The sequence below is a fragment of the Leptodactylus fuscus genome, chromosome 7, assembly GCF_031893055.1.
Source record: "Leptodactylus fuscus isolate aLepFus1 chromosome 7, aLepFus1.hap2, whole genome shotgun sequence".
Classification (NCBI taxonomy): domain Eukaryota; kingdom Metazoa; phylum Chordata; class Amphibia; order Anura; family Leptodactylidae; genus Leptodactylus; species Leptodactylus fuscus.
Genome location: NC_134271.1, coordinates 74,538,871 through 74,564,239, shown reverse-complemented (window position 1 = coordinate 74,564,239; position 25,369 = coordinate 74,538,871). Strand labels below are relative to the sequence as shown.

At 41.7% G+C, this 25,369-nt stretch overlaps 1 protein-coding gene across 1 annotated transcript in view; it reads right to left on the bottom strand.

Annotated features, from left to right (window-relative positions):
• Nucleotides 1-289: 289 nt before the first annotated feature.
• The window catches only part of SLC7A5 (solute carrier family 7 member 5), a 40,673-nt gene continuing 15,593 nt past the window's right edge, over nucleotides 290-25,369 (bottom strand). Inside the window, exons 3-10 of the mRNA XM_075283408.1 lie at nucleotides 18,504-18,609; nucleotides 18,015-18,059; nucleotides 17,475-17,598; nucleotides 14,299-14,402; nucleotides 11,539-11,635; nucleotides 7,973-8,122; nucleotides 3,752-3,929; nucleotides 290-489 (exon numbers count right to left, since the gene is read on the bottom strand). Coding sequence (XP_075139509.1) covers nucleotides 290-489; nucleotides 3,752-3,929; nucleotides 7,973-8,122; nucleotides 11,539-11,635; nucleotides 14,299-14,402; nucleotides 17,475-17,598; nucleotides 18,015-18,059; nucleotides 18,504-18,609 — 1,004 coding nt within the window. The remainder of the gene's footprint in view (nucleotides 490-3,751; nucleotides 3,930-7,972; nucleotides 8,123-11,538; nucleotides 11,636-14,298; nucleotides 14,403-17,474; nucleotides 17,599-18,014; nucleotides 18,060-18,503; nucleotides 18,610-25,369) is intronic.

Here is a 25,369-nt window from a genome sequence, read left to right as displayed (position 1 = left end):
TTGTCAATAAGAAGCCATCCATTGCATTCTACTCAAATTAAACTAATTTTTTTCTAGACCTCTGATCATTTTTTCTCTGAGGTACCTAAATTCTATATCAGAGTTTTATTTATAAAAAGCTGAAAAATTAAAACAAAAAGGACAACCACACTACAAAAATGATTATCCCAATACAAGCTGGGTCAGAGGTCTAGGGTCAGGGGGTCATGTTTGACAAGTAGATGCATATATCAAGGAGAAAGGGGGGGGTCTTAAGTCTGTATTCGGGAACTGTAGCCCAATAGCATCTCTAGCAGTACACCGGGTTGATGATTCTGTTTGTAATTGACAGTAACATTTTGTCGGCTCCTTTAAGATTTTCTTTGTGCGTGATCTCAAGAGACAGGGAGGTTAGCATTCCTGAGGGACAACCTCCATCATCTTCTGGAACAGGACAGTTGTGGAATCTATAGGTAAACAGAGAAGAGAGATTCATAAGTCTTAAGCCAGCTAAAAGAAGCAAAGATTTCCCCAGATTCAGTATAGCATTCTGGTATTGTATTCATTCTTATAGGATGTAATGCACAGACACTTCCCATAGACAATAAAGTTTCATCACTGGATAATAAACAGTTCTGCAATGTTCTAATACCGTGATGGCGAACCTATGGCACAGGTGCCTGAGGTGGCATTCAGAGCCCTCTCTGTGGGCACCCATCTGTGGAACAGATTATACTGTGTGGAGTCCACTGTGGTGCAAATTGTATTGTGTGGGGGCCACTGTAGAGCAGATTGGACTGTGTGGGGGCCACAGTGGAGAAGATTTTACTGAGTAGGGGCCCCTTCACTATTTAGATCATACAGTAGCTGTTTTATAGCAGACATGTGACATTATTACAAGTCATAATAACATTGCACGGTCACTATAAAACAATGTAAATAGTGGACATTACTTGTACAAAAGTACCAAATACAAACTATTACAAACAACTGTGTACTGAAAAGTATCACTGAAAGCTCTGTAAAGCCCCATTCACACGACCATATTTTGTGGGTCTGTAATTTTCCAAATTTGTGGATCCGCACAGTACCGTTTTGGCACTTTGTGATAAATTAGTGGGATCTGGGTTGTATAATGGGCACTCTGTCTCTAAGGGCTAGTTCACACGGGGTCATTTGGCAGCAGATTTTGACGCAGAATCCGCCTCAAAATCCGCTGCCAGAAATGGCTCCCATTGACTTGAATGGGAGCCACTCGCTTCTTTTTTCTGCTAGCTAGTAGCACTGCCCTATCTTGTCGCTGTGTCCATGGCAAAAGGCTCTGACCCATTCATTTGGGCCTAATCTGGAGCGGAATGCCGCAACGGAATGTGTATACGCAGAACTCCGTGTGAACTAGCCCTAAAGGGTTCACCATCACTGTTCTAATAGGATTGTGTTTCAATGCTTGCTGTCAGCAAATAAACATTTTTGTTTCTATAATACTTCTGAGAGCTGAGGGCTTGTTATAGTCTATAGAAAAGATATTTGCACTACGGTTCTCTTTTCCATTGTTCTGATCCGTCAGAAGAACTGAGACAGAGTTTATTTATAAGACGACTTTCTATTTGTATCTATTTTTGTTCACTTCAAAGTAAAATAATATAATAAACACATTAAAGATAATAAATACATGGGTCCCTTTCCTTTAGGGCTAGTTCACACGTGAACTGCCCGCGCGGGTTTTGACACAGAGAGAGACGCGGCGAGCCGCGTCTCTCTCTTGTCAAAACCCGCCCGCCGCGACCATCGCTGTCGCGGCTTAACCCTCTGCTGTCGGCTCAAATGAATGAGCCGACATAGGAGGGAGCTGCCGGGGGCGGAAGCCGCGCGACTGAGACAGCGCGGCTTCCGCCTGAAGAAAGGACATGTCCTTTCTTTTCTCCGCTAGCAGCAGCTCGCCGCTAGCGGAGAACAGAAGCCCGGTGGTCTCCATAGACCACCATTATAAGGGGAGGTTTTGGACGCGAAATCCGCTGTCAAAAACCTCCCCTATTACTCACGTGTGAACTAGCCCTCAGGTAGCCATGCTTTTGAATGGAAAACAAACAAACAGTACAGCAGTCTATTATTTTAGAAGGGGCTTTCTAGGCTGATAATTGATGGCCTATCCCAAGGATAGGTTATCAACACCAGATCAGTGAGAGACCAATACTTGGCACCTCCACCACTCAGCTGTTCAAATGAATGGGAGCTGATCTGTAACAACATGCTCCGAACGAAAGAACAGAGCTGCCTGCTTCCTGCTGTATTAGTGTCCCAGTGTATCAGATGCAGATAACAGCTAAGCGATGAGGGTGCCAGACCCCAACCCGATACGAGAATGATCACCTATCCTTCGACGAGATCATTGATATTTTTAGCCTGGAAGCCCCTACATATTCTCAGATAGCTGAAGGAACAGAAGTAACATATATTAAAATTAAGACAAAAAGTCTTAAAAATTTCAGTTGTTCTGATCCCCGACAGATCAAAACAGTGTAGTAGATAGGGTATGTTCACACTATCTTATGTTATCTGTGGATACACAGCCTAGACTCCTGACCAATGCACCATGTATATTGTAACAAACTAGCAAGACAAAAGCAGATCTGTTCCCCTAATGTGTTTATCTTCCAGAGGATTTTTCAGACTTAAGCAAATTCCTGGCTGCAAGAAATGGGGTCTCTTGGCGTTTTCAGAATAATAGTCCCACTCACTGACAGCAAGTACATATCTTAAAAATGGTGAAGAATCAAAATATTTATTGCTCAGTTTATGACAGATGTGTAAACTGTGCCTTGTCAATCACAGCACACACAATATTTGCAAAAAACCTATGTACTAAACTATAAGGAAAAGTGCTAAGAAAATAGGTATGGTCTCCAAGTTAGAACGGTGAAAACCTACGCTGGTTCACTACAGGCCTATATAGCTTTTGGTTTCTAACGTTTAGACAGAATCCAATGTGTCAAAAAAGTATAAAATGTGCCTGATCAGCTATTTTTGGAAGTTGTATACAAATGAAAGGAAAGACCTGTGCATGTGCAACCATCTCTCCCTTCACATTGGCTTTGAAATAGAGATCATGGGACCCCCATTCGCCAGACGCAAGTCCCAGAGATGCATTTATGGCATATCTTGTGGAAACAGCCATAAATGCTCACATTGAAATACCCCTTTAAAAACATCAATCTTTACATAATGAAAAGTTCTGCAGCTTTCTAGTACACTTTGGTCTACATTTCCCCATTAACTGTTACTATGGAAATTAAAACTGAACTTTCTCCCAGAAATAATTTCTTAAAGATAATCTTTTACCATCTCCACTATTTGCATTCTTTAATAGGCACTTCTCCCCTGATTCTGGTGTAGTTGGAAATTTTACTCTAGCCCCCACCATTCCTGAGCAACAATTTCTGTTAGTTCACCATCCAGCATGATAATTATACTTTCTACTGCCAGGTGGGTGATACCAGCCTATTTGCTCTAGTAGAGATCACCGACCTGACAGAGGGTATAAATGGCATATTGTGTGCTGAAACTAACCCGGGATTTCTTAGGGGGCTAGAGAACAAATTCCAAATATGGTGGAATCAATGGAGCAGTGCCTATTGAAGGATATAAAGAGGTGGGGTAGTTGGAGGAGCTGAAAGGTTCTCTTTAAAGGTCTGAAATGACTACCTGCAAATAACACAATGTGCGCTGCCACACACAGACAGTGAGTTGTAACACCAGTGAATGAGATACTTACAAATAGCTCGATTTACCCACTCAGGCTTATTCTGCCACCAGACCCCAAAGTAGTAAACAGGGACTCCTGATAATATGATGACAAAGCCAATCCCACACTCAAATGGGGTCATATAAAATGACACGACAATCAGGAAAACACACGCAAGGATGAAGAAAATGGGGAACGCGAGATTCAGCTGCAATGAAAAAAAAAGGAGTTAACTTGTGAGTGATCACATCACCTATACATTCATACAATTATATGCTGATACCAGGTCAGCCAAAAATCAGAAGCCATCTAGTTGTAAGTCATCTCTCACTACAAATATTAAGTTTATATGGCATCTATCTCCATAAATAGTGGTGTCACTGTACACTATAAAACAATATTGAGTTACATCCTATATTGTACTCCAGAGCTTCACTCATTATTCTGCTTGTGCTATAACATACAAGATGAAGCTCAGGATCAAAATAAGTAATGTAATATACTGTATGTACACTGACTCCAGATTTACTAATAGTGTCTAAGATTCAGACAGTGCAAACTATGGGGACTGTGCAAGCTTCAGGAATTTGAAGCAGATTTTTGCTACTTGTCAAAAACATACAAGGATTTTGACATTGAATTTGAAGCACGGTCATTGTATTTTGCCTTTTTTGGGCCGACCCCAACAGAAAAGTTGTATTTTTGTTCTCCAATTCATTTCAATGGGAATTCTCAGGTGGAATCTGCATGAAGAATGAGCAGGACGTATATTTTTTCCAATAGCTGCCTTCCATTGAAATGAATGGGAGGCAGATTTCAGGTGGAAACTGCCATCGGTTCTGTAAGTATAATTGACATGTTGCGATTTCCAAAAAGGTCGCTAGTGAGTATTTTTCAGCATTGTGTGGATGGGATTTACTAGAATTAAATCCATTTTGCAGGGACTTTAAAACAATGTTGTTTTTGCCAGGTTTTGCTCCTGGTCTAAATCAGCCTAAAAATGACTGCATCTCTGGAGTATAATACAGAGACAGCCGTATAATACAGACAGCCTGCATGCACATAGTAACTTTTCTGTTCATACAGATTACATTACTTAATGTGCACAGGGCTATACTCTGTATGTACAGTATTTGTCCCCCACCCATAACCTGAAATCATGGAGACCGGACAAGCTTCTGTTACTATTCCTGTATTCAGTGTACTTCTGCTCAGTACTTTTAAGCTTCATGCTGTGTGTGAACGTCCTCTCCCTCAGCAGGTAAACCTCTCAAGGAAACTTTAGAACAATAAGCCACAAAAAGGCTGCGGAAGAGGAGCAGTGGTTAGAAGATCTAACCCCCCCCCCCCCCCATTCCCCACTTCCACCTTGGTCGTTGTCTGAAGTAATTCATAACATAACACAGGGTGGTAGCAAAAGTCGGCTCTTAAGACAGGATCCAGCTGAGATCAAAGGAGTGCAGCGTCATATGTGTTCAGACTAGAAAGGTGAACACATTGTAAAGATGCCAATGTACCTGTCTATGGCCTCCAGGCTACTTTACTTCTCAGTTTAGGGAGCTCACAGTTCTTTGGTCATCTAATAATTTCAGCTATGTATTATATTATTAAACAGTCAAAATAGCAAATCCCTAAATATCTTGAGAATATGGAAATATCTATTATTAGCTGATTGACTGATCCCAAATATTCCAGAGGCCCGCCCTGCATGTTACTTTGCTAACAGGTGCAATTCCCAGAATAACCCTATATTAATGAACTGCTAATAAAAATACATTCAGAAGTATTCCAATAAAGAGCAGGGCAGTACAGACAAGGATTCAACATAGCTTCTCTGTATATGGCAGCCTGCATTCTGCTAAAAGATTCACAAGTCAGCTTCAGGAAAATCTAAAGTCTTTTCACGTCCATGCAAGCTTAATATTGTATTGTTACACCCCCCCCACCCCCCCCCCCCCGGTAACTGGACTGATGCCATTAATAAGTATATACCAGGAAAATATATAAATCAAGCTAAACCACTGTAAAATGAAAAGAAATAATTTAGCTGATGTCATTCTGAAACAGAACACACTGGAACAGAGCACAGATTCTGGATAGATTTTCCGTTTTATGATTTGCTATCTGTACAGCCAGCGGGCGTCATTTGTGCCACTTATCAGGTTATTGTTGTTAAACTGAGGGGTCTGCTGCTGTCACCGCTCTATTACCCTATGGCAGAAGCTAAGCCATGGAAGTAAAAACCTGCCTCCCGGCCACCATTATTGTCTACAGGAAGATGATGAATTCCTGAGGTTTAATGTGATTTAATGGCTTCATTTCATCTTTTATAGATGTAATTGTACATAAGCTCTCAAGCTCTTACAAGCTGCACCCACCCACCACCAGAGACACTGACTGTCAGCCTGGTATTAGTTTAATAGGAGTGAACCTACTTAACTGATGCTAAGCTACAAGCACAGACAGCCGATTTAATACCACAGAGCATTTCCCCCTAAAAAAAACCCACTCACTTTTATCAAGTTGTTAACAATTCTGTTCAACTACAGTAAATTCTACTGTTGGGAATGTTGCGTAATATCCACTATGTCTAACACAATAGCTCTTCTGAAGTTTCCCATATTTAACAATGATAAATCTTCAATATGAAAACAGAAAAATTGCTATCAAATAAGTTTTGCTGTGATGGAGATTCCTGCATTAGAATCTGAGAAAGTTTTGTGACAACCACTGTAAAAAAAACCAAACAAAAAAACCCTCAAATCAAACAAACAAAAAACCCATAACAACATATATCAAATAAAAGTGTTTTCCAAGGTGACTAACTTACTGTATATACTCGAGTATAAGCCGACCCGAATATAAGTCGAGGCCCCTAATTTTACCACGAAAAAAAAAAAAAAAAAGAAAACTGGGAAAACTTATTGACTCGAGTAGAAGCCGAGGGGGCGAAATGCAGCAGCTACTGGAACATTTCAAAAATTAAAATGGTCGAAGTTTTTGGGTGCAGTAGTTGCTGGCTGCTGGGGAAGGGGAGGGGGTGTTTTGGTTGTCTGTCTGCCCCTTCCCTGAGCTTGAGGACTGGGGTTTCCCCCCCCCACTGGGAATTCAGCCTGGCTGAATATAGGGTATTTGCAGTGCTCCTATTAAAGGGATTCTACCACTAAAACACATTTTTTTTCTAGTTAACACGTCCTACCTTTAGAAGTGCTCTCCGCTGTGCCGTTCGTTCAAAATACCGGTTTGTACTGGTATGCTAATGAGTTCTCTCGCAGCGATGGGGGCGTCCCCATTGCAGCTCGAAAACCGACCGCAGCGCCGCCTCTATGGTCTTGCGTATCCTCCCCTTGCTTCTTCAGCGTCCTGTCGCACGCCTGCGAAGATTGCCGAACGTAATGCGCATGCGCGAAATTGCGGTCCCAGCCATAGTGCGGGCACTGCAATTTCGCGTATGCGCAGTACGTTCGGCAATCTTCGCCGAACAGAGCGTACTGCGCAGGCGTGCGACAGGACGCTGAAGAAGCAAGTGGAGGATACGCAAGACCATAGAGGCGGCGCTGCTGTTGGTTTTTGAGCTGCAATGGGGACGCCCCCATCGCTGCGAGAGAACTCATTAGCATACCGGTACAAAGCGGTATTTTGAACGAACGGCGCGGCGGAGAGCACTTCTAAAGGTAGGACGTGTTAACTAGAAAAAAAAAATGTGTTTTAGTGGTAGAATTCCTTTAACCCCTTCCCGACGGAACAGGAGCAGATCCCCTATATTCAGTAGACCAGGCACTTTCAGACACAGGGATACTTAATGTGTATGTGTTTCACAGTAATTTTCTACTTTTGTATGTATTCTAGGGAAAGGAGGGATTTAGAACTTTTTTTTATTATTATTATAGCCTCTTCCCCCCCCACACACTATTTTATGGGAGTATTTTATGGGAGATTCTATACATTGAAATTGCGGTTGGTCATAGACCCCCCCCCCCCTCCTAAAAAAATTAAAAATTTTTTTTTTCTTCTGCTGACTCGAGTATAAGCCAAGGGGGGCTTATAAAAACGGTGCTGAAAAATTTGGCTTATACTTGAGTATATACGGTACATTTTTACTTTACTGGTCAGTGGAAGCAAAGTGACACTCATCTGTTAACCTTATAAGAGGTACCAAAACCTTAAAGGGTCTCTGCTTTTCAATTACATACCTGCAATTGTTACTTCTGGATTTACATAACCAGGCCCTGAAATTGTCTGGTTTCTTACCTTGATGGGTCGCTCCAGTTCTGGTTTCTTGTATCTGAGCCACATCATTCCAATGATTGCCAGCGCCACACACAGCCAGTTAAAGAAGCTGAAGAAATTGATGACTGAAAAGATGTCATTTGAGAACGCGTATAGCAATGTCATGATGCACTAGGAGAAAAAAGAGAAATAAGATGAGGTGGGGGAATAACAATGACATGGATTTATACACTAAACATATATATAATGTGAATTTGGAGATATTTAATTGTAGACACTTGTTTCAGCAGCTGGTGCTATGTACCTTATTTTGCAGACTATGAGATACACCTAAAAAAAAAATAATTAAAAAAAAAAGGTAAATATTTAATGTATGGGAGTTGTGGTTTTGTAACAGCTGCAAGGCCACATTGACAGGTGACCCTGCAGCTGTATGGGGATGCACAGAGCATTTTTTTTGCAGGGCCAGGAGTACTTTTTAGTTTCTACCATTTTGGGATATGTCTATTGCTTAGATCACTTTTTATTTAAATCAGAGGCAAAACCGTCAAGAAAAAAAAAAACTAAATAAAATGGCGATTTGGCACTTTTGGATTTTGACATTCGCCATACAGGAAAAAAATAGTAGAATGGGCATTTTCAAACACAGGGATACCTAATGTGTTTAGATTTCACAGTGAATTTCTACATTTATATGTATTCTAGGAAAAGGAGGCGATTTAGAACTTATTTAATTTTTTATTATAACTTTTTTTTTTAACTACTTTATTAGCCCCCTCACAGGGGCTTGAACCTGCAATCATTTCATTGCAACTCCCATAGACGGCAATATGATTGTATTGCCGTCTATGGGAGATTTAATAGAAGCACCCCCATTTTCCTCCCAAATTTTTTGGGAAAAAAGTGCATCTTATAGTCAGAAAAATACGGTAAATAATATATGATGAACAATTCCAGAGCTACAGAGAAGACTGACAAGTACACAGGCAGTGCAATGGTGGGAAGAATCTGAAGGGGGGGGTATTGGTGGAGGAAAGTAATTTTGCACAAAGGTGTAGTGTGCCATTTGGGGGCTGTGAAAAGCTGACACCATTTGTGATTGTTAACAAGTATCTGTTACCCATGTAAGAGATTACTGAGAGCTGAGAATGACAGTGGATTTATCCATCCAGGTAATTCTTTGGTTTTTGGGGACAGATTCCTCATAAGCAATTCTGTCAAATAAACAGCGAGATTACATATGTAGTAGTTGAAGGGCCTCAACCTTGTCTACACAACAAATACTATTATGGGAACTCATCATTCAGCTATAGGCTACAACAGATTTATCCTTTTGGCACACATGGATGGTCACGGATGTGCGTCATTTATTAAGAAACATGCCTCTTAAAGACACAAGCTGATCTCCCTTGTCAGAGAAGACATAGTAAGTATCTAAAACAGTTAATAAATATATATATAAAGGCATGTACTCCAGTTGTTAGGTGTAAATTGTGGCAGAATTCTTGCGCATTTTCAGTAGTAAATCTGCTCCAGTCAATCAGTCTGGATCGTTTAATTCTGTATTGGAATATGTTCATTTTGTTGGTATTGATGATTCTTTCACCTCCGTTCTAGCTTTATTTTTTGCAGTACGGTGTGGTACAGAGATGCAAGGTCACATTCCAAATCAGCTACACATTAAAGAGATGCAGCGTGCACAGCAGAGAATTCTGGGTAACGAATATGCAAATAGACCTCTCCTTGGTGGACAATAGGTACTTGCTCTAGCGCCACCATTTGGAAGGTAGCTCCCTATAGATTAATGGGTGGTTTTTGCAAAACCTAATAATCTGGGAATATAGCGAAACCAGAATAACACCTCTAAAAGGACTCATCCGCAGACAGTTAGGAGGTTACTGCCTCTCATCATTGCAGAGCAGATACTGCCAGGAATTGTAAGAGGTGGGTCAGAAGGGGAACACCAAGGAATTGAGTAATTGAGCATGTGTGTGAGGGTCCATTCCCACAGAGTTTTTTGGGGAGGATTTTGGCGAGGAAAAAATCCACTTCAGGAATTAGGAAGTTTTTTTCCTCCAGCACAGTGTATGGAAATTGAAAAAGGTTTTTCCCACTTGGTTTTTGTCAATTCCATGTGGATTTTCCCATTGACTGCGTTGGTTGTTGCAGACGGAATTCGCCTGAAGGAAGCTTTTTTTCTGCAAGCGGGGGAAAAAAAAGAAAAAAAAAAAAAATAGTGGAACCCATAGAACTCTATGGGGAGGTGTTTTTTTCCATGTGGATTCTGACATGGAGTTTTTTTGGTGAGGATTTTGGCGCTGAATCCGTGTGAATGGACCCTGAGGGAGTCTGGCAGGACAGCTGTCAGCCAAACAAGCCATGGTATAGGTTTGGCCTGGTTTAAGTTGTATTCACATCTGTAATGGGAGCTGTTGTTGCACTTTCCATCAAAAAAAGCACATCATACTGCAGCATTTTTTCTGATAAAGTAATGGACACCATGACATAAACCTTTACTAACCCCATTGTAAGTTTCATCCCATGATGCGAACAGAAAAACAGAATTGAAGTACAGAATGTCCACAGCAGACGTGAACAAACCATAGCAAGTACTCGAGAAGTATTAGCTCAGAGCAGATTTTGGCCTCTGGGTGTCAACAAAAATATTTATATTCATAAATTTAAAAAAAAAAAAAACACAAAACCTGAAAAACACATAGAGGAGTTCATTTACACCAGAAAAGGGCGTAAGAAATTATTATGGAGGTTTGAGCCTTCTTTACTTTACAAAAGTGGCATAAAACAATGGTAAATTATCACGTTACAAAATTATGTATACAAGTTATGTACTGCTTATATACTGTAAGCCGATGGCTGGTCAGGTAATGGAGGGGGTGTACATCTCACCCAGACTACCAAGGTGGGTGAGATAAGAAAACTCCAGAAAGAACATTTCTCAGCAAATAACTATTGTCTGCTGAGGGTTATTTCAAAGTTCCAGTTACTAGGCTGGATTTTTAGGAATGGAAGGTAGGATTGGTAGTGGGACCTCTCATTCATTCCCCCCCCCCCAGTCCAAACTTTGGGGATGTTCCAGCAGCGACTCAGCTGCAGAGAGTCTCCTCGTCAAGGAGGCTTAAGAAGTTTCTCCAGCAGCAACACTTGGGCAGAGCTTGGCTGGAGAACAAACAGAAAGGTCATATTTTTGGAGCTTTGTCCTGAATGATTCTACTGGCTTTTGGATTTCTGTTATCCTAGGTGAGGTAACCTATTCTATGTTTAGTTAGATCCTAGCCGGGCAGGTATTTATTTTTGTATTTTGTTGCTGCACTACCTTTTTTGAGTGAAAATAAAACTCTACCTTTGTTTTGGACTAAAGAAACTGGACTTGTGTGTCTATGCCACCCCACCTAGCAACCCCAGAGCCTGACAATACATAAGACTGAGAACCCCATCTGTCAAAAAGGAAGTGGGTGTAGACAGTCATCTCAGGATGCCATAAAAATAAATCTAAAAGTAATTGTACACACATACATCAATCTATATCACTAGTAAACAGTTTGCAGACTGCAACTGCAGGCACATACCGTGAATATGAGAGATGGCAGAGGAGTGAGTAGTCTGGGGTGGATCATTGACAGGAGAGAGGGGAGATGTCCTTCTCTGGCTCCCACAAAGAACAACCTGTGGAGGTTAAAATAAATAAAATAATGTACCAAGAATTGAAGTGAACACAGCATCATCAATACTAACACAATGGTAGCTTATCATGTAAACAAACTATTATAATATGGTACCCCAATAGTGTGCAAGAAAATAGTTTCTTCTCCTTGGCACTGGTTTAAAGAGGACCTTTCATCAGATTGGGCACAGGCAGTTCTATATACTGCTGGAAAGCAGACAGTGTGCTGAATTCAGCACACTGTCAGCTTTCCAATCTGTGCCCCAGGTAAAGCGCTATCAGTTCCGGTACCGTAGTGCTTTACAGTCAGAAGGGCGTTCCTGACAGTCTGTCAGGTATGTCCTTCTCCACAGCAGAGCCCATCACGCTGTACAGTGTGAGTGGGGAGGAACGCCCCCTCCCCTCCTGATAATACTCGTCTATGGACGAGCACTGTGAGCAGAGGGAGGGGGCGTTCCTCCCTGCTCACACTGTACAGTGCTATAGGCGCTGCTGTGGAGAAGGACGTACCAGAGACTGTCAGGAACGCCCTTCTGACTATAAAGCGCTACGGTACCGGGACCAATAGTGCTTTACCGGGGGCACAGATCGGGAAAGCCGGCTTTCCAGCAGTATATGGAACTGCCTGTGCCCAATCTAATTAAAGGTCCTCTTTAAAGTAGTATGCCCCTAATTTAAAAGGATTTTCCAAAATCACTTTAAGGCCGGGGGCCCCATGGGACGGGGACGTTGCGATTTACCCGCGGCAGAAATGCCGCGTCGTTTTACAGTACAGGCAAAGTGGATGGGATTCTAGCGAATCCCATGTCCACTGAGCGATAAAAACCGCTGTGCAGAAACATAGTAATTTCCAAAACCAGTGCAGTTTTGGAAACTGCAGTATGTCAATTATACCTATACGGAAATGCCGGCGGTTATACCATAGGTATAATTGCAACAGAGAGTCTGCGGACAAAAACGCTGCAAACTTTCTGTTTAAAATGCTGCGGGAAGAACAGCGATGCATTTCCGCTGTGGTTTTTCTCGCGGCGCTTTATTGCTGTAAGACGTCCCGTGGGGCCTTAGCCTAAGGCCGAGGCCCCACATTGCAGAAACGCAGTGTTTTTTTGTTTGCAGATTTTGCTGCGGTTTTTTGAGTCAAAGCCAGCAGTGGATTGAGCAGAAGGTAGAATTATAAGAGCTTCCTATATATTTCCTATTCTTTTTGTAGCCATCCCTAGCTTTGGTTTTATAAAAAAAAAAAAAAAAAAAAAAAAAAAAAGAGCTTTGTTTCTGCAACATAGGACCTTAGCCTAAAACCCAAGAGGGGCAAAATGAAAAATAAAGTGATACTCGCCAGTTCTCAATTTGGGCGTTGGTTCCCCCCATTACATCAAGTTCTGGCACTGGCTGGCCTCAGGGAACCACTGCAGCCAATCACTGTCCTAAGTGGTCACCCTTAGAAACCGCAATGCATCAGCAATGACATCACCGGTACCCATCAGGTGACCAGCGATTGGATGCAGCAGTCACCTGCATTACCGGCCTGGCTAGTACTGACACCAAATGGAAAGGTGGATGCAACTCCCAAACAAAAGATCAGGGAACCTGGAAAACCTCTTTAACAAATGGACTTAGAGCAAATTCACATCACCATGCTAATAAAGGTCTATAACAAATAGATGAAAAGAGTGAATAACCTACATTCTTTGTTTTAAAAATTGCTATTTTAATGTATGATTAATGCCTAAGGCCCGCTTCACACAGACTACTGTCATTTAAATTGGCCATGAAAAATGCTTGAAACTGCATTTTCAACAGCTAATTTGCATTTGTCATCTGTTTTCACATATCTCTCATAGACACATTTTATTTTTTGATAGGTTGTCCATCCAAAAACAAAACAAAACCACATGTGTATAACCCCATAGAGACTTATTATTTGATGGCCATTTTTCACAGTCGTGTGAATAGAATGAAGTGGAGTATTACTGCACTTGAATCATCTGCTTTTTAAAAAACTTAATTGGATTTTTTAGCTCCTGCTTTGGCAATAAGTAGAAATTAATAAATACAAGTCCCTGTTTTACTGTATGCCATAATGAGGTAAACCTCTAGCACACGCTAGGTTTGGCATTTTGCAGTTATCTAGTAACTTCCTAAAGCAGCATCTATGAACAGATTTTTATGTTGAATCCTAGACATATAAGACTGTACATTCTGAACATATGAACTCAGCCTAAGACTTCTGCCAGTCCTGTTTGCTTTGACAGCACGCAATCCCTTTACATATTCTTCAATCTACGGCCTCTTGCAGACGATGGTGGCCGTGATCAGTGTGTGATCTGTGTATTTCACGGATAGTACACTGACCCGTTCATTTCTATGAGCCCCTACACATGATCATGAATTACAGTCACGTGCGCAGACTGACAGTTTGGACTGCAAAATATAGAACAGGTCCTATTCCTATTTTGCAGCCCTTGCTTCCGTGGCTCTTATTCATTGAATGAAAGAGGCTGTAGAAGCATGGCCAGTGCACATGTGGCACACGGGTGACATCTGCGTGTCCCCAGTGCGGCGCCCATGCCTTTAATTCACAGCCGTGGAAAAGCACAGGGTCCTGTGCAACCGGCCCTAAATATACTATGTGATCAGTAGGTTTCATCTTCACAACCATTATTACCTGGCAGAAGTAAACAGAGAACCGTTCACAGAGCCGAAACAAGACAATCCCACAAAGACAGGAATGATCCAGGCCATAACTCCTAAGTGATAGTTTCCAAAATCCTAGAGTGATAAAGGAAGCAATCCAAAAGAGAAATGGTCAGAATATAAGTTTGACTGTAAATATTCTTGATATTCAGGTAGTTCTTATATTTATTCCTGGGAAAGCTAGGTAGTAACCATAATAAATCACCCAGTTTTCCAAAACTCGTAAAGGGTAAATAAGTTTAGTTATGTAATAAGGAGTTGTGTAATATCTCTATATGAGGTGAGGAAGTCTGAGAAATTTACATGGCAACTACAGTCAAATATTCAATGATGGCCACATTGCTTGAAACCCAATTCTCTCAGCAACAGATGTAACTAAGAAATGGCCATATAGACCTTTTAACATTTTGTGTATTAGGAAGGTTTAGGGAAATTCTTCTTAAGGCTAAGGCCCCGTGCAGCAATTTGCTGCAGAAAAGACAGCATTTTTCATGGAAAGTCCGTAGACTTTGCTTCTACAGACATTCTGCCCCTACTATATCTATATACAGTCCTATGAAAAAGTTTGGGCACCCCTATTAATCTTAATCATTTTTTGTTCTAAATATTTTGGTGTTTGCAACAGCCATTTCAGTTTGATATATCTAATAACTGATGGACACAGTAATATTTCAGGATTGAAATGAGGTTTATTGTACTAACAGAAAATGTGCAATATGCATTAAACCAAAATTTGACCGGTGCAAAAGTATGGGCACCCTTATCATTTTATTGATTTGAATTCCCCTAACTACTTTTTACTGACTTACTGAAGCACAAAATTGGTTTTGTAACCTCAGTGAGCTTTGAACTTCATAGCCAGATGTATCCAATCATAAGAAAAGGTATTTAAGGTGGCCAATTGCAAGTTGATCTCCTATTTGAATCTCCTCTGAAGAGTGGCATCATGGGCTACTCAAAACAACTCTCAAATGATCTGAAAACAAAGATTGTTCAACATAGTTGTTCAGGGGAAGGATACAAAAAGTTGTCTCAGAGATTTAACCTGTCAGTTTCCACTGTGAGGAACATAGTAAGGAAATGGAAGACCACAGGGACAGTTCTTGTTAAGCCCAGAAGTGGCAGGCCAAGAAAAATATCAGAAAGGCAGAGAAGAAGAATGGTGAGAACAGTCAAGGACAATCCACAGACCACCTCCAAAGAGCTGCAGCATCATCTTGCTGCAGATGGTGTCACTGTGCATCGGTCAACTATACAGCGCACTTTGCACAAATAGAAGCTGTATGGGAGAGTGATGAGAAAGAAGCCGTTTCTGCACGTACGCCACAAATAGAGTTGCCTGAGGTATGAAAAAGCACATTTGGACAAGGCAGCTTCATTTTGGAAACAAAAGTTGAGTTGTTTGGTTATAAAAAAAGGCGTTATGCATGGCGTCCAAAAAGAAACAGCATTCCAAGAAAAACACATGCTACCCACTGTAAAATTTGGTGGAGGTTCCATCATGCTTTGGGGCTGTGTGGCCAATGCCGGCATCGGGAATCTTGTTAAAGTTGAGAGTCGCATGGATTCCACTCAGTATCAGCAGATTCTTGAGAATAATGTTCAAGAATCAGTGACGAAGTTGAAGTTACGCCGGGGATGGATATTTCAGCAAGACAATGATCCAAAACACCGCTCCAAATCCTCAGGCATTCATGCAGAGGAACAATTACAATGTTCTGGAATGGCCATCCCAGTCCCCAGACCTGAATATCATTGAACATCTGTGGGATGATTTAAAGCGGGCTGTCCATGCTCGGCGACCATCTAACTTAACTGAACTTGAATTGTTTGTCCAAAATACCTTTATCCAGGATCCAGGAACTGATTAAAAGCTAAAGGAAGCGACTAGAGGCTGTTATCTTTGCAAAAGGAGGATCTACTAAATATTAATGTCACTTTTCTGCTGAGGTGCCCATACTTTTGCACCGGTCAAATTTTGGTTTAATGCATATTGCACATTTTCTGTTAGTACAATAAACCTCATTTCAATCCTGAAATATTACTGTGTCCATCAGTTATTAGATATATCAAACTGAAATGGCTGTTATAAACACCAAAATATTTAGAACTAAAAATGATTAAGATTAATAGGGGTGCCCAAACTTTTTCATAGGACTGTATAATTGACATGTTGCGATTTGCAAAGTTAGCCAAAATCCCATCCACTTTGCAGTTAATGTAAAACATTGCGTGTTCGCAACATTGGTCCCACGCCCAAATGAATGAATATAATGGCTTCATTTGTAATCAGGCACAGCCCAACACTAAGGGGGAGTTCACACGGAAAAACATGCCACGTGATGTGGCACGTATACGCCGTGTGAGACTTTGCAGGCCGTATACGCACCCATTGATTTCAATGAGAGCGTGGATCGTAAACGTAGCGCTATTTTGCGGCCGCAAAATCACGGTCGCAAAATAACGCAGCGTTTACGATCCACGCTCCCATTGAAATCAATGGGAGAGTATACGGCCCGCAAAGTCTCACACGGCGTATACGTGCCACATCACGCGACACGTTACTCCGTGTGAACTCCCCCTAACTCCTTCATAAATGGATGACAGCCAGGGTCAGGCAGAAACAGTCAAGCTCTAGGGCCCTACATTGCAGAAAAATACGCAGAGCGTAAATGCTGCAATTTCCAAAACAGTTTTGGAAATCGCAACATGTCAATTATAACTACGGAAACACCATTGGTTTCCACATAGGTGTAATCGATATGCTGCGGTTTTCCCACAGCACTTTTTCGCTGCAGCCCACTACATGGGGCCTTAAAAAATAAATATATAACCAGCTATGTATATAATAATGATGCAATATCGAAAATGTATAATATAATTTAAAGCAAGTAATCAAATTTCTTAAAGTCGTAGTAACCTTTTTCCAATTTCGGCAGCACTTGCTCTAACACTTACGCCACAGCCCTAGCTATAATTAAAGAATAGCTTATCTTCTGACAGTATTTCCTGCTGTAAAGCATCATAAGCCTACCTTTTTCATGAAAAAAAACAAAACATTTTTCTACAACTGTCCTTAGATGTGTGATGTTACATGTGCATATTACTTCTGATGGCATTAAGTATTGCATGATTACAGGTACATACCACAGCTACAGCCTCTGAACTCAACATTTGCTCTGGCGTAAGAGTCGTGAAATATGCCAGGTTGGTGAGGACATAAACCAAGGTGACAATGGGCAGAGAAATGATGATGGCGCGAGGTAGGTTCCTGCAAACAAACAAAAAACTATTATATACAGGGGTTGTTACAGTCCTGCCCATCAACAAAATTGCTTCTAAACCACTTATATGTTGTTTTATGTTAGGGGCATAGCAAGCATGCCTTTTTTTGTGTCAAAGTGTTATCTCGGTACTGAGAACTTTTAGGCCCCGTTCACACGGGGCAAGAGGGGGTGGATTTTGGCACGGAATATACACACGTGTAATTGCATGTGAACTAGCACATATTCCATATGTAAATAAGCTACTTGGTGTACTGAGGGAGGGGCCACATCTTCAGGGGCACCAATTTTATTTTGCAGTGATTCATTGTGTGGGCCCTTAGTCTTATGGTATTTGTAAAGTTGCTGAGGATGAAAAATCTTGGCCTTAGAAGTCTGTGCTGGGGTAAAAGTTGTTACTTACTTGTAAGGTTCTATCATTTCTTCTGTGACAAAATTCAAGTAATTCCTGCAGAAGGAATAAAAGGAAACTATCAGCAATAACTCAATTGATGATTTGATCAGTAATGTAGGGCTGGGCAATTAATGGAAAAATAACAGAAACCAACCTTCAATCTAGAAAACCAATGTGATTTTGTGCGACTTTCATTCGGGCTAAAAATGTGTTAAACCGAAACTGCTATTATACTGTGGCTGTTCATAATCAGGAGGTGAGTAAACCTAACAAATAGTGTTACCCACATCCCAAGAATCTCCCACCACATACTCTAAAAGGGATGTGGCTTTAAAGGGGTGTGGCCTATATATTTGGTATTAATTGCAATCAAGGTAAAAACACCCAATTGCACTTTAGCTTTAGGTCATAAACGCCCAGCCCTACAGTGATTCCACAGATCAGACAGAGCTCACTGCACATTCAATACTACAGGCTACAGCTAACACTCCAGCCTACCATCCTCCATAAGCAAAAAGTCCACTGTATAATGCCAAGACCCATTTTCCAACATCTTGACTTGTGTTGTCAAAAGCATGTTCTGGGCTCAGGTTACTGACGTCTCCTATAAAATAGGATATAAAAATAAATATTAAGGATAAAGAAATAAAGTATATGTTACTCACCTAAATATTATAAATATACCTCAAATAAGATACAGTAAAAATGCACAATACAATATATCACTAGTGCCAAAGATGCGCCACATTATCACACATCTACACCAGAAAACTGTCCTAGATGTGTTGATGACTTCCCCCTCCCCCCATGTGCTTAAATTACTTAAAAATGGAATGTTATTTACAATGATATAAAAATGTCAGACTTATCAGCTGTACAACGGAATTTACATAACATAAGCTGTCCTTGGAGGGCTCCGAAAATTTTCTTGCAGTAGAAAAAAAAAAGCAAATTGAATGAAAGATTGTCTCTTTAAATTAAAGTGAAATAGTTCGCCACACATTGTAGCCTGTGGTGTATTGTATGGCAGTACAGAGTAACAGTAACACACTGATGAACACATGGCATAAATCCAGCACCGGCAGCAGCTTCACAGTCCTTTGTGTAGAGCTTAAGCAGCTGACTGGTTTACAGGGTAACTGTGTGCAGCATTTCACACTAATCTACTGCATGGCCTGTCACATGTGCCCCATAACCCCAAAGGCAAAATACCAACACGTCAGGCCAGGGTCACCCAACATAACATTTACTATTTCAGTGCCAGTAAATGGTAATGATGGACATGTTATTATAAAGTCATACAGATACATGAAGAACTGTCATACACACTAGGGAAGCGTTCACACTACCGTCAGTGTCCGACAGCTAGTGTCCGCTGCTAATGTCCGTTCAAAATCTTGTGTGGACATTAGCAGCGGACACTAGCTATGTCTGTGACATTTTGCATTGATTTAAATGGACATCGGGTGCGTTCTTTTACAGTCCGCGTCTGTCCTTAACGGTCCATTCCCAAAGATGTCCGACTTTTCAAGCGGACAGCAAAAACCTACATGTTGGACACCGACGGTAGTGTGAACGCTCCCTTACACATTTATATACACTCATAACTAAACAGTCATATGCAGACATAAGTAATGTGTATATTAATAAAGTACACAAATATAATGTACACACTTTCTTTTACACACATATACAGACATTGACATATATAAACTTTAGAAAAGACTTTCATGAACTCATAGGATGAAATTGAATTGTGTCCTAGTCAAATCTTATGCATGAGCCCTAACACAATAGTATAATATACACACAGACAACCAACCTTGCATTAATATGGCAAACAAGAAGGGTTGGGACCTGCTCATGCATGGAGTTGGATAAGACATTTCCCTAGAATATGCGAGTCTACCATAACATGTGGGGGACCGGATAAGATATGTTCATATATGCACTATATAATCTTAAAGTCTATGATGTGGGTGTAGTTACCACATAACCAGAGACTATGGTGGATAAAGGGCAAAACAAAAACAGCCAGCATAGGCAGTGGTCACCAAACTGTAGCTCTCCAGTGGCTGCAAAACTACAACTCTTAGAATGACCTAACAGCTGCAGGCTGGGAGTTGTAGTTTCTCCACATCTGGAAAGTCACAAGCTGGTGATCCTTCACTATACACATTAGAAGAAAATTCGATTTTTGGGGTGAACTGGCAAGTTTTCATATTGGCCTCTATTAATAATATTGTTATAACATTCATCTATACAGGTTCTCCATAGGAAAGCAATACCAGTAAAATCTGATTAATAATGCAAAGGTTTGTCTTCTTGGCACCTCAGCAAAGTGTCCACTTGTCCATTTGCAAAAAAAAAAAAAAAAAAAAAAAAATAATATCTGAAAATCTATAGTAAAATATAAAATGCACTAAAACTTGTATAGTAAAAAATGAAACAGACTCACCACTCGTGTTTCAGGGTGTACATAGTAGTAAACCCCCCCCCCTTTTTTTTTTTTTTTTTTTTTTTTTACTACTATGTATACCCTATATTTTTTCTAACTTTATTCACTGTATGGACTTTCTTTCTATGGAACACGTATTGGTCTTAAACTAACCATTAAAAGGTAAATTTTAATGAGTTGGGAGGACTGCGGATCTACTTTGGCGTTATTTCCTATAAAATGCACTACTTAGGGGGTGTTCACACTTGCGCCCAGTATCCACCCTGTGCTATTCCGTTGGGTTTACCCCTCATCCCCAAGAAACTGGACAGGGGACCGTTGGTGTCCGCCTGCGGCCTCTCCATGGGGAATCTGTTTTTTTCGGCCGGACACAAAATCAGACATGCAGGAAAGGCTTTTAAGCTGACCACTGGGAAGCTGTCCCCTGTCCAGTTTCTCGGGGCTGAGGACGGAAACCCGGTGGAATGGCACAGAGCAGACACCAGGCACAAGTGTGAACACCCCCTAACAGTGCTTTCTTATGATGTTTATCTTTAGTTTTGGTGTTTTCTTTGTTTCTTTTTAACCCCTTCCCGCTGATGGCATTTTTTGATTTTCGTTTTTCGTTTTTGACTCCCCTCCTTCTAAACCCCATAACTTTTTTATTTCTCCGCTCCCAGAGCCATATGAGGTCTTAATTTTTGCGGGACAAATTTTTCTTCATGATGCCACCATTAAATAATCTATATAATGTACTGGGAAGCAGGAAAAAATTCAGAATGCATTTCTGCGACTTTCTTACGGGCTTTGGTTTTACGGCGTTCACTGTGCGGCCAAAATGACATGTCCCCTATATTCTGTGTTTCGGTACGGTTCCAGGGATACCAAATTTATATGGTTTTATTTACATTTTGACCCCTTAAAAAAATTCCAAAACTGTGTTATAAAAATTTTTTTCTAAAAGTCGCCATATTCCGACGGCTGTAACTTTTTTTATACGTAAGTGTATGAGGATGCATAGGGCGTCTTTTTTTGCGGGGCCGGGTGTACTTTTTAGTTCTACCATTTTTGGGGAATGTTATTGCTTTGATCACTTTTTATTCAAATTTTTATCAGAATCAAAACAGTGAAAAAACGGCGGTTTGGCACTTTTGACTATTTTTCCCACTACGGTGTTTACCGAACAGGAAAAATATTTTTATAGATTTGTAGAGCGGGCGATTTCGTACGCGGGGATACCTAAAATGTATATGTTTCACAGTTTTTAACTACATTTATATGTGTTCTAGGGAAAGGGGGGTGATTTGAACTTTTAATACTTTTTATATTTTTTTTTCACATTTATTAGACCCCCTAGGGGTGTTGAACCCCAGGGGGTCTGATCACTAATGCAATGCATTACAATGCTAATGCATTGCAATGCATTGCAAAAAATCATCCTCTCTTTTGCAGGCTGCATAGACCAGCCTGCAAAAGAGACAATTTGCAGACAAGCCTGGGAGCCTTGTACAGGCTCCCACCTGTCATGGCAACATGACGTCGGCCCTGGAGCATGCTCCAGGAGCCGGCGATCCTGGACAAAATGGCGGCGCCCATGCGCCGCCGGGAAAATTGCGCCTCCGGCGCCTTTGACCGCGGCGCCGGAGGGGTTAATGCCTCTGATCGGTCCCTGCATTAGAGCCGGTTGTCTACTGCTTAAAGCAGTAGGACACCCGGCGGCTATGGCGGCCGCCCGGCTCCCGGGCGGTCGCCATAGTTACAGACTCGACATGCGCCGTACTATTACGGCGCATGTCGGGAAGGGGTTAAATATATAGAATACTGTAGTCCAACTTTTTTTAGGCTGCAAGTAGGCAGAAGGCTATTCCTATGTGTTAGTCAGAAAAAAAGGGTATCCAATGATAGGATCCCTTTAACTGCAAGCTAGCATTTTATCTCACGGTTTGGCATTTTATATAAAAAAACAAAAAACTTGATAGTCTTCAGTAGTTGATACCTTTTTAATGGCTAACTAATAATGATGACAGATTACAACGTTTTGGAAATCTAGGCTCCTTTCTCAAGTTTTTTTCTAAAAAAAATTTACTTGAGAAAGGAGCCTAGAGTTCCAAAACGTTGTAATCTGTCATCATTATTAGTTAGCCATTAAAAAGGTATCAACTACTGAAGACTATTAAGTTTTTTGTTTTTTTATATTTCCTACCCACTGGCTAACATGGTACGAGAACAAACATTTTCCTTATACTGTTTGGCATGTTGCAAGAGATCATAAGTTCTGATATTAAAATAGAATAAGCAATATCTCAAAAGCCAAATTAAATGCAGATATCATCTTTCCATAAACTTGAAGATGAAATATATTTTTCCATCTCAAAGGTGTGAAAGAGACAGCATATTTCTATAACAGTGACCTAAGAATCCTTTCATCACCTCCAACAACACTAACCCTTTGCATTAATAGGAGACTCCATTGATTCCAGCGAAGTTGGACTTTTTTTCTAATTCTAAACTCCAACCATTTCCAAACAATTATTTGTTACTTTCAGCACCAATATTTTAATTAGGCTCTGTCAGATGGCAATCCTGTACTAGAGTAGACATCCAGGAGCTTTTGTTGCCTTGATTCCTAACTACCAAATGCAAATATTCCAAAGCTTTAGACAGAGATTTGCAATTCAAATCTTTGAGCCCTGAAACAAGTTCTCCAGCTGTGAGCTAGTGCTGACCTACAAGTCTTTAGTGCCAAGGCCTTCGCTATGCACCCCAGAAATTGAGAGGAGGGACCTATTATAGGTGCAAGGTTAAGTGTTCAGATAATACTAATTCACTTTGGCTTAATACTCTTCAGTTGCAATATGATTTACGCTCCAGTCACAAACATAGCTGCATTTCTAATTCTGCAGATTTTCTGTTGCTTCTCAGTCTTCAAGACTTTGGCTAAGGCCCCACAGGACGTTACACTGCGGCAAAAACCGTAGCGGGAATGCATTGCAGTGCTTCCTGCAGCGCTTTAAACAGAAATTTCAGAGTTTTTCTCTGTGGACTTTCTGTTACAATTATATCTACAGGAAAGCCACCGGCGTTTCTGTAGATATAATTGACATCAGGGCCGGCTCCAGGTTTTTATGGGCCCTTGGGCGACAGAGCCTCAGTGGGCCCCCTTGTAAAGGAGGTGGGGGAGTCGAGACACTGTGCGTTGCAGATGAAGCGAGTGACGTCATGCAGGAGTGTGGCGTCACCAACGCCATACTTCCCAATCTTTTAAAGAGTAGAAAGAGGGGCAAAATGTGCAGCGCGCTCTGCGCGCCGCGGCAAATTTAGCTCCACCCACTTTTATGTTGATTCCACCCATTCTCATTCATTTATTATGTGCTCCCACACAGTATAATCCTCCTACAGTCACCTGTAAATTATATGCCCCCCCTCCATCTCTCCCCGTTTCATATACACCCTTCCTCTGCCCTCAGTTTCATGTCCCCCCTCCATCTCTGTCCCCAGTTTCATCACGTTCTCCCCCTTCATCTGCCCACAGTTTCATGCCCCCCGTCTCTGCCCCAGTGTCATGCCGTTCCCCCCCTCCCCTTCAGTTTCATTGGGCCCCCTCCATCTCTGTCCCCAGTTCCATGCTGTTCTCTCCCCACCCCCTCCATCTGCCCCAGTGTCATGCTGTTCTCCCCCCCTCCATCTGCCCCAGTGTCATGCAATTCCCCCCTCCCCTTCATTTGCCCCCCAGTTTCTTTGGGCCCCCTCCATCTCTGTCCCCAGTTTCATGCCGTTCTCTCCTCACCCCCTTCATCTTCTCCAGTGTCATGCCGTTCCCCCCCTCCCCTTCATTTGCCCCCCAGTTTCATGGGCCCCCTTCATTATGTTTCACCTTAATATGTAATACAAAACAAACACTTACACTCACCTTCTATCACTCACCTTCCCTCGTTCCCCCGACGCTCCTCTCTCTCTCCCTCCAATCACATACGCGATGCAGGAGCTTGCGTGTGTAGGCGTGATGCGATGACGTCATCGCGCATACACACGCAAGCCGGGCCGGAGCTTTAAAGCAGGAGCTGCGCTCACAGCTCCTGCATCGCGTATGTATTCCAGCTCATCGGCGGACGGACGGACGCCGATGAGCTGAAATTGTGACAGGCAAGTGCCGGGGGGCCCCCAGAGGCTCTGTGGGCCCGGCACTTGCCCGACTATGCCGTGCGCTGACGCCGGCCCTGATTGACATGCTGTGATTTCCAAAACCCCGCACGGTTTTGGAAATTGCAGCGTGTCCACGCTGCGATTTGAAACGCAAAGTGGGCATGGGATTTGCACAAATCCCATCCACTTTGGAGACACTGTAAAACGCTGCAATTTTTCCCGTGGCGTTTCTGCTGCAGGCAAATCGCGGCGTTTCCGGCCCGTGGGGCCCCGGCCTTAACATCACTGCAGTCCTACACAGATTCACTGCCTGCAAAGACCATGACATGCTGTTACGCACTGTGAAAAGGTACCATTTACACCAGGTAACATACAGACAGTCCAGATAATGTTTTTTCTAGAAATCAGCTAAGTGCTGAGAAATTTCAAGCAGCAGCCAACAGAATTGAAAATGAAGCTCTAGCTGTGACTAGAGTAGAAGACATGATGTAACTTTAGACCATTAAAAGATATAGTAACAGCACAAAACAAGCTGTACTCCTCTCTCAAGCACATGAATTAAGTGTGGCATAAAGGGATAAAATATAATTTGTATTGTGGTTCCTTCTCTTGGTGAGCGGACGCCAAGCTTTAACTAATTAGATAAACATTCAGTCTGAGTTTAAACAGCGGGTACAATACCCGGGCAGACAGAAGACAGGTTGCTTTAGGTACAAAGCCATGCAAAATAAGTGGGATTTGGAGGTAATCCTCTTAGGGTGAGATTTTCTGATGAGGCAAGCAG